Here is a 10367-nt window from a genome sequence, read left to right on the forward strand (position 1 = left end):
TTTGGTATATCGAATATGCCACGGGGAGCTTGCTAGGCTCTGCCGTGCAGGCGAGATACTCTCCATAGCTTGCCGGGCTCTCTAGAAAGTTATGGAGGAATTGAACCCAGGTCGGCCACGTGAGAGGCAAACGTCCTACCCGCTGTGCTATCGCTCCAGCCCCACACTAAAGGTATATGGAAAAATAATTATAGGATAGGCAAAGTCTAAAATTTTAACTAAATGAATGTTTCTGAGAGTGTTTATTATATGGAGGGGGGTGGTTGAGTCACACCTAGCAGTGCTCTGGGGTAACACTTGGCTCTGTGTTCAGGGGATCACTATTGGTGGGGCTCAAGGGACCACATGTGGTGTTGGGGATTGAATGGGGGTCAACTGCCTGCAAAGCAAGCACATTACCCAAATTTCTCTCTGGTCCTTTATTGCTTTTGTTTATTTTTGAAAGAAATTGCTAACTCCTGGCAGTGCTTAGGGGTCAGTTCTGATGGGCTCAGGAGACCATATGAGGTACTAAGAATCAAACTGGGTTGCCTGCATGCAAGGCTAGCACCCCTCCGACTATACTATCTCTCCAGTTTCCCTCCCTTCACCTACTGTATTTTTATGTGGAAGGACATATCCATGTTTTCAGTGTTTGTATGCAAAAACCTTTAGTATGATTCTTTGTATTTTAGTTTTAAACCTTATTGCAGTAGAATTTTATAGAATAAGTTGGAACCAAAAATTTTCCCCCAAAAATCATAGTAATTATTCTGGAATATCTATATTTTCCTAAGATTTTTGCCAGATGATCCTAGATTTTAGAACAGAACTTAGAAGTCCTTCCACATAGAGAATACATTCTGCATATTACTAAATGCTTGTAGTTATACACACATACTTGCCTATATAGTACTGCCTACCACACATATAACTGAGTTGGTTTCACAGTTGTTAAGTTATAATTTAAAATCAAGCCATTTCTTAAATTTGCATTTTGTTATTTAAAATATATATATATGTATTTTATTTTTAAAAAGTCCCCTCTTGTTCTAATTTAATCATTCACTCAGTTACTAAAGTTATTTCTAAAGACATATCTTTCCTGTCACTATAAAAGCCTCCCATGTCCCCAGAATCTAAATTCCTTACCACAGAGTTGACTGTCCTAGATGAATTGATCTCTGCTGGTTTCTTCTGAGCCAGTGTACCTCACATGCTACCAATATTTGGGTATGTGCGATTTCTGGTATATACTATACCCTCTGTGTTTCTATCTCTTTGTGTTATTTTTTAAAAATGTATTTTAATGAATCACCATGAAATACAGTTACAGACTTAAAAACTTTCATGATTGCATTTCAGTCATACAATGCTCAAGTACCCATCCCTCCACCAGTTCCCATTCTCCACTACCAATGTTCCCAGTATCCCTCCCACCAACCCCACACCTTCCTACCCCCTGCCTCTGTGGCAGGCACATTCCCTCTTTTCTCTCCTTTTGGGTGTTATGGCTTGCAATACAGGTACTAAGCAGCCATCATGTTTGGTCCATAGTAGTATACCTTCAGCACATATCTACCATCCCAAGCGAGTCCTCCAATCATCCCTTCTCTATCCCAGCTGCCTTCCCTCCCCACACCTCCCCACCCCACCCTCAGCATGTGAGACCAGCTTCCAAGCTATGGAACAAACCTCCTCACCCTTATCTCTACTATCCTTAGGTGTTAGTCTCCTATTATGTTACTTTATATTCCACAAACGAGTGCAGCCATTCCATATCTCTTTTTTTTTTAATTAGTGAATCACCGTGGGGTACAGTTACAGACTTATAAACTTTCATGCTTGCGTTTTAGTCATACCATGTCTGTCCCTCTCTTTCTGACTCATTTCACTTAGCATGATACTCTCCATGTTCATTCACTTATATGCAAATTTCATAATTTCATCTTTTAATAACATCTTTTCTGTATGGTATTCTATTGTGTAGGTACACCAAAGTTTATTTAACCAGTCATCTGTTCTCAGGCACTTGGGCTTTTTCCAGATTCAGGCTATTGTAAATCGTGCTGCAATAGACATACACATGCAGATGTCATTTTTACTGTACTTTTTTTGCATCTCCAGGATATATTCCCAGAAGTGGTATTGCTGGGTCAAATGGGAGCTAAGTTTCTAGTTTTTTGAGAACCGTCCATATTATTTTCCAAAAAGCCTGAACCAGTCGGCATTCCCACCAGCAGTGAAGGAGTCTCTTTCTCCCCACATCCATGACAATACCAGTTGCTTTTGTTGTTTTGGATGTGTGTCAGTCTCTGTGGTGTGAGATGTCTATCTCTTTGTTTTGACTGTTTCTCCACCTTTTATTTTTAACAAATTTAATTACCATCGGCTTACAGTATCATAAAGTTTCAGGAGTAGAGTTTAAAACCCTCTGTATGTGTATATATCTCACCACACCCTCTCCCAAAGCTCCTTTGCCATTAGGGTAACATAAATGACCCTTTTTGTCATTCCTCTCACTCACCTTTTCCTTGCCCTCTGGGACCCATATTTTTCATAGAGTCTAAGAGTTGCTTTTTTTGTGTTTTTCAGTTAAAAGAGATAAATTATATTTGAGTAAGCATCAACTTCTCCCTTCATTATTATACTTTACCTAATTAAAGTTATCTAACTTTGACACTTAATGTCTCTCTAACAATAAAAAAGTGGTCTGAATATATATATATAGATATTTTAAAGCAGATATTATAATCATTTATTGATAATCAACCATTCATTGGAAACCACCAAATATATGAAATTATGTTGAATGAGGGTTAGGGAGTTAGATATAATTGTATCTGAGTCAAGATTTTCTGAAATAATTGATACAGTATTCACTTTATAGTATATAACTGTATACTTATTTTAAAATAAGTAGAATTTAATTGAAATAGAAAGGAAAACCTCTTGCTTTCCTTCCTTATAGTGTAGCAAGGTTGGGTTTTATTTATTTATATTTTAAAGTTTTGTGATTGTTTTTAAATATATATATATATATTTAATTGAATCGCCATGAGATACACAGTTACAAAGTTGTTCTGGGTTTCAGTTATACCATGTTTTATCACCTGTTCCTTTGCCAGTGTGCCACCGATTTTCCCCAGTTTCCCTCCTGCCCCCCACCCCCACTTTTCTTCTCTCTCTCTCTCTCTCTCTCTCTCTCTCTCACCTTTTGGGCATTGGGGTTTGCAATACAGGTACTGGAAGGTTATCATGTATATCTCTTTACCTATTTTCAGCACTCAGTTCTTGACCAGAGTGATCATTTAAGGTTGGGTTTCTTTGACTAGATCTCGTCTCTATCCAGTCTCTGTCCTGTGCCTTTTACCTTAGCAGGTGCTTTATTATCAGTTCATTTAAAAGAAGGATGTTTTAGGGCCAGAAAGATAGCTCAGCGGTGTGGGTGCATACTTTGCATGCTGGAAATCCACGTTTGACCCCAGTACCATATGGTACCCTGAGTACCACCAGAAGCAACCCCCAGGCACTGATCCATGAGTAGTTCTTGGCTACGCATCAATATGGGCCCAAAACAAGTGAACAAGACCTTTTAGGCGGGTTATATTGAGAGGGAGGTTCGGAAAATTATTTAATTATATTCTTAAGTCATGCAGGGATCAAAGGGAACATTCTTTTTTTAATTTATTTTATTTTAATTTATTTATTTATATATTTTTATTAGTGAAACACCATGAGGTACAGTTGTAGGCTTATAAATTTTTGTGCTTGGGTTTCAGTTATACAATGATAGAATACCCATCCCTCCACCAGTGCCCATTCTCCACCACCAGTGATCCCAGTAGCCCTCCCACCCCTCTACCATATCCCCCCCATCCCATCCCTCCTCTGTGGCAGGGCATTCCCTTTTGCTCTCTCTTTCCTTTAGGGTGTAGTGGTTTGCAATAGAGGTATTGAGTGATCATTGTGTTCAGTCTATAGTCTACTTTGAGCACGCATCTCACATCCCGAGCAAATCCTTCAAACATCCTTTACTTGGTGTTCCCTTTTCTATCTGAGCAGCTTTTTCCCCCCAGCATGTACTGCCAACTTCCAAGCTGTCAAAATGACATCTGCACTTGTATGTTCATTGCTGCACTGTTCACAATAGCCAAAATTCGGAAAAAAACCCGAGTGCCCAACAACAGATGGCTGGCTAAAGAAACTTTGGTACATCTACGCAATGGAATACTATGCAGCTGTTAGAAAAGATGAAGTCATGAAATTTACATACAAGTGGTTCTACATGGAAAGTATCATTCTAAGTGAAATGAGCCAGAAAGAGAGGGACAGACATAGAAAGACTGCACTCATCTGGGGAATATAAAGAAACAGAATGGGAGACAAACACCCAAGAATAGTCGAGATAAGTACCAGGAGATCAAAGGGAACATTCTTTATACTATCCGTCTTTCTTCTTAATCTGTGTTGTAGATCACTGTCACTGTCACTGTCACTGATTTTTTCATCGATTTGCTCGAGTGGGCCCAGTAACGTCTCCATTGTGAGACTTGTTGTTACTGTGTTTGGCATATCGAATACATCACAGGGAGCTTGCCAGGCTTTGCCATGCGGGCAAGATACTTCGGTAGCTTGCCAGGCTCTCCAAGAGGGGTGGAGGAATCGAAGCTGGGTTGGCCCAGTCAGCTGCTTGCAAGGCAAATGCCCTACCCGCTGTGCTATAGCTCCAGCCCATGTAGTTAAAGGTTTTCTTTTAAGGTAGAGTCTATTTGTGTTTTGTTTGTTTGTTTGTTTTGACCATACTTGGTGGTGCTCAGGACATACTTCTTGCTCTGTGCTCAGGGATCACTCCTATTGAGGACCATCTGGGATACTGGAGATGGCATCCTGGTTGGAGTCATGCAAGGCAAGCACCCCACCCGCTGTACTATCACTTCAGCCCTGCTTGTGCAGTTTTGATCAATCCTTGCACATCGTATTCAGGGAATTTCAGGATTTGAGTTTTCATAACTCTTATATTCCCTAATAGTTCAGGAGCTATATATTTAATGTCTTCCCCACTCTCCCAGGGGAAAACATGCAAAGGTGAAAACACACTTGGCTCAAGTATTCGTCATTTCTCTAACTGTTGGATCTCTTTTGGAGTTTCATGGCATATCCCAAAGGGCATATTAAGCACTCTGAATATATGTCTGCAGACAGGACCTTTCTACTTTGGGTGTGGAGAGCAGGGTGGACTGCTTGCTGACTAGCTCCTAGGGCAGCCCTCCGATTTGTGATCAGGAGTGTCATTGACTCAGGGGCAGAAGGTTATTTATAATAGTGCGTCTCTTTCTGTATTGGGGACTCTGAGACCTAATGATTTCAGACCATGCAGTTGATGCAATCCAGTCCGTTTTCCTCTGCAGTAGGCAGGGTGGTGACAGAGCAGCTCTGGAGACTCAGAAGTGAGTGCATTTACCTAGAAAGACTTCTGGCTTCTGCTCTCTGGAAACTGGCAGGAGACTCAGGAAAATAGGCCCTCTGGCACAATTCCTATGTGCTTTGCAGCCAGTTAGTTTCTCAGCTTTCTTTAGGTTCAGTTTTGAAACCACAGCTTTCAAAAACCATTCACGTGAGAAAGTGTAAGAAAATATGTCTCAAAGTCATGTGAAGACCATGCAAAATACAGATTTGGGGTCTTAGAAAGTCGCGTAGAGAAAGCACATTGTTTTCAAGACCATGCCACAGTCAGTGTGGACTCCTAAATTTTAGGATCTTCCAGAAATGTTTTAGTGACACCTCAGCTTTTCTTAGCAGCTTCCAGAAGAATAAATAGTTTGATGTGACTGCCTGTGACCTTTTGTTGTTGTTTATTTGTTTTGGGTCTGTGGACCACACTCTGTGATGCTCAGGAACCATCTCTGGTAGTGCCTGGAGAGAACCATATATGGTGCTGGGGATTTCATCACAGTCAATGGGGTATAAGACAAGCACCTTAGCCCCTGTGCTATTTTTCCAGCATGATCTATATGTGGTCCCCCCCCTTTTTATTGATTCAGTGTGAGGTACAGTAACAAGCTTTCATGTTTGAGCTTCAGTCATATAATCATCAAACACCCATCCCTTCACCAGTGCATGTTTTCCATCACCAAAATTCTCAGTAGCCTGCCCCCCAGCCCCCTCATTCCACACCTTCCCCTGCCTGTGTGGCAGACAATTTGCACAGTACTCTCTCTCTACTTTGGTTTGGGCTGGAGCGATAGCACAGTGGGTAGGGCATTTGCCTTGCACGCAGCCGACCCGGGTTCAATTCCTCTGTCCCTTTCAGAGAGCCCGACAAGCTACCGAGAGTATCCCATGGCAGAACCTGGCAAGCTCCCCGTGGCGTATTTGATATGCCAAAAACAGTAACAACCCATTCGCCCAATCCTCTCTGGAAAGAAAGATGGCGGCCGCACGGGAGCCTTGTGGACAGCAGGTTTGAGCCGGGGGTGGGGGCGGCAGGGACCTCATGGGAAGGGGGGCGTAATGGGCCGTCCTTCACGCCCGACCGAGGTCACCAGCTGCCCCCCACGAGCGGCTCTCCGGCACGGCCACGACTCCAGAGCACAGAAACCAATCTCTTAACTATCTAACTTTTAATAGAAATACTTCCAGGATTAATAAGTAAAATAGCAGAAATCCAAAACCGCACGGCCGTGACAACATTTAATTCTTGAACCCAGCTGTAGAAATCAAATCATTTCATAACGCTTTTTCAGCATGTCTGATTGGGGGGGGGGGTCGTAAACTCTAAACAATAATTGTGCATCTTCTATCGAAACAATGTATCTAGTCAAAGTAGATAGAGTATTAACTAGAACTCATCTGCCTCACAGGAATTGGGAGGGGTGGGAGGTGGGGTTCTATTGGGGTTCGCGGTTAAAAATAAGTATTGGTAAAGGGAAATGTGTTTGATATTTACATGACTGAGACCTAAACCCGAAAGCTCTGTAACTTTTCCCACAGTGATGCAATAAAGAAATAAATTATAAAAAAAAAAAGAAATGTAAAAAAAAACAAAAACAGTAACAAGTCTCACAATGGAGACGTTACTGGTGCCTGCTCGAGCAATTGATGAACAGCGGGAGGACAGTGCTACAGCGCTACTTTGGTTCCATTCGATATTTTGATACCAGTCCCACCACCACTCTTACCTGCCAAAAAGGCAACGCTAGACAATTTGTTCTGTATTGCTTGTTATGGATAAAATATGATGTTGCGCAGAGAGCGGCTGCACATTCTAGGAATTCTAAAATTTTAATAATTAGGGTCTGGAGAGATCTCTGCAGCAAGTTGCTCGCTTCCAAGATTCATGTGTGTGTCTCTGAATCATGGTCGTGTGGGAGCTTATGTAGATGGTGGCTGTATGTGGGTGTCATCTCAGAGTCCCACTGGGGCTGAGGGAAGGAGAAGGGCCCACTTCTCCCCTGTCCCGTGAGGCCTGATGTTTGCAGCCACTGCCACCCATACCTGGAGCTTGTCACTGACTTCTAGAAGATGGCCACCGCTGGGATTCCTAGGGAGCAGGCAAAGGGATGGCACCTGCCCCCGTCTGGAGTGGTCCGGCGAAAGTGCCTATTGCAAAGTCCAGAGCCATCTCTGCAGCAGGTTGCTTGGGTCCAAGGTTCATGTGTGTGTCTCTATGTGTGTATGTGTGTGTGTGTGTGTGTGTGTGTGTGTGTTTAAGTGCCAGATCGCAAACTGGTTTGTTGTCAGTGTAGGAACTCAGAATAATCCTTGAATCCCAGGGACAAAGAAACTTTTCTACACAATAGGCTCAGTTAAATTTTTGTGTCATAGGACAGGAGCTGAGTAATCCTTATTTATTCACAAGCAGCTTTTTAAATTAAATATCTATTTTCACTGGAAAACCACATTTTAATGAATGAAACAGATGATAAATGAAATCAATAGAGAAAATCATTGAGGGTAAAATTAATTACTGTTACATAATAATTCTGATGCCTGTAAGGTCTACTGATATTTTCCAAGAAAAAATTGCTAATTTAGATGGGAAAACGGAGAAATTGTGCTATGTTAGTTATAGAGGGTTTTTGTTTGTTTGTTTTGTTTGACTTTTTGGGTCACACACAGCGATATACAGGCATCGCTCCTGGCTCTGCACTCAGGAATTACCCTTGGCAGTGCTCAGGGGACCATATGGAATGCTGGGAATTGAACCCTGGTCGGCCACGTGTAAGGCAAATGCCCTACCCACTGTGCTATTGCTCCAACCCCTAGAGTTTTTAGTTGGATATAAATTTGTAGTAAATTTTATCAGGAAGAATTGGAAGTACGTATTTTTTTTTAAATCCAGATACCTTTTAAAGATGAACAATTCTTTGTATAGGGTCTTTCACTTTGGTATAAATCTTAGGTTTGAAACTGTACCTGGTTAATGACGATGTGTGGTGGATTATAGAGTTTTTCCATTCCAATCACACATTTTGTCTGATGGTAACTTCTCAGTTGAACTGTCAGCTCTCAAAGACACAGGAACCTGGAGAGGCATGTGTATCCCCACCCCGCCCACCCCCATCTGCAGGATGGTCTGTATCGCTTCCCATTAGATATTAAATAGACAAATTGACCTAGAGTTTAATAACATGTTCTTTGTTAACAAACTTAGTCAACACAAATCTCAGCTGTCTCTTGGAGGGCACCAATTCTTTCATGTAGAATAGCCAGCCTTAAAGAATAGCCACTGTAGGGCTGGAGCGATAGTACAGTGGGTAGGGCGTTTGCCTTGCACGGGGCTGACCCAGGTTCAATCCCCAGCATCTCATATGGTCCCCCGAGCAGCGCCAGGAGTAATTCCTGAGTGCAGAACCAGGAGTAACCCCTGTGCATCATCGGGTGTGACCCAAAAGGCAAAAAAAAAAAAAAAAAGAATAGCCACTGGAGAAAGTCCTCACTTGTACAAGTGACTTTGCATTTCACATTTTTGTATGCCATATTTGGAAAAAGTTTCTGATTTATAATGTTGATCATGTCCATTGCCTATTTTTCTTCTTTTTAAAATTTTTTTAAATTTTTTAAAATTTTTAAATTTTTAATTAATTATTTTATTTTATTTTTAAAATTTTCAGACATCTTCTCCTGATCATTTTTAGGCTTGTTATTTAAATTTTCAAGTGGAGCTTTTTTTGTTATTGTTGTTTTTTTAAATCAAGACAACAGTGGAGCCCTCATCAATTTGGCATACTGCTAACATTTAGGGCTTAGAGTCAGAACCAGTATCAGTTTTAGGTACAATTAAATTTTAGATAAGCTTTTTTAAGCAGTGTAAAATGTTATAATTTCAGGCATTTGAACTATGTATACTTGAGCAGCTTCTGTGTTCTGTAAGCACCAAGAAAATTGTTCTCACTTGCACTTAAAGGTTTTAATTTCTTTTCTTTTTTCTCATTGTTTCAGGAAGTTTGGGGCTCAAGGATCTCGACTTACCGGAGCAGGATGGGGTGGCTGTACAGTATCAATAGTGCCTGCTGACAAGCTGTCCAGCTTCCTAGCAAATGTCCATGAAGCTTATTATCAGAGAAGCAATCGAGGATTAGCACCTGAGAAGCAGAGTTTGTTTGCCACCAAACCTGGAGGTGGGGCTTTGGTTTTCCTTGAGGCCTAAACGATGCAAACTATCTCAGAGAAACTATTTAGGGCATTTAGAAACTGGCAAGACTTTGTATGCCACAGTAAATTAATCCTCTTTCTGTTTTGTATTATGATGAATGGTTGCTATTATCAAGATTTGTTTCCAAAGAAATGGTTGAAAGCTCTCTATGCTTCATAATGATTATTTTTCCATTTTAAAATATGTTTTCTACCAGTAAGAGCCAAAAGTATTCTTGGACAGATCTCTTAAGGATGGTTTACTGAGATTTATTGCTTTTAAAATGAATGGTAAAAAGCATTCAATACTGACCTCATGGATTGCCCTTGAATAAAACATATTGCTGCAATTAAACCAGTACAACTGCATGTATGCAACATTCTTAATTATTTAATCCCGACTTCTTTTGCAATTCTTCAAGGTTGTAGTCTTCTATAATTGATGAAGATGGTGATAGTGATGCAAAAATATCGAGTTTGCTCTCGATATAAGCTGTAGGACACTGCTAAAATAATATAAAATACATTATGTTAAGGAATCACAAAATATTCCAGGACATCATTTACTTGAATGTGAGGACCACTCAATCAACAAATAAGAAATTTCACTTAAATTTTTTTCAGTGAAAGGTCAATTTATGATGAAAATCCCAGCCTCATTAAAAAATTGTCTTAATCATGCTATATCACATTTTCAATTCTTTTGTCTTCAGCTTCCTGTCATGTAACAGAGAAACTTAAATGTAAGACAC

At 40.7% G+C, this 10367-nt stretch overlaps 1 protein-coding gene across 1 annotated transcript in view; it reads left to right on the forward strand.

Moving 5' to 3' along the window:
• GALK2 (galactokinase 2) overlaps window positions 1-9984 on the forward strand; it is a 145269-nt gene extending 135285 nt beyond the window's left edge. Inside the window, exon 10 of the mRNA XM_056135382.1 lies at window positions 9424-9984. Coding sequence (XP_055991357.1) covers window positions 9424-9631 — 208 coding nt within the window. The 3' untranslated portion in view covers window positions 9632-9984. The remainder of the gene's footprint in view (window positions 1-9423) is intronic.
• Window positions 9985-10367: the final 383 nt, after the last annotated feature.

The sequence above is a fragment of the Sorex fumeus genome, unplaced genomic scaffold (genome assembly GCF_029834395.1).
Source record: "Sorex fumeus unplaced genomic scaffold, SorFum_2.1 ptg000111l, whole genome shotgun sequence".
Classification (NCBI taxonomy): Eukaryota; Metazoa; Chordata; class Mammalia; order Eulipotyphla; family Soricidae; genus Sorex; species Sorex fumeus.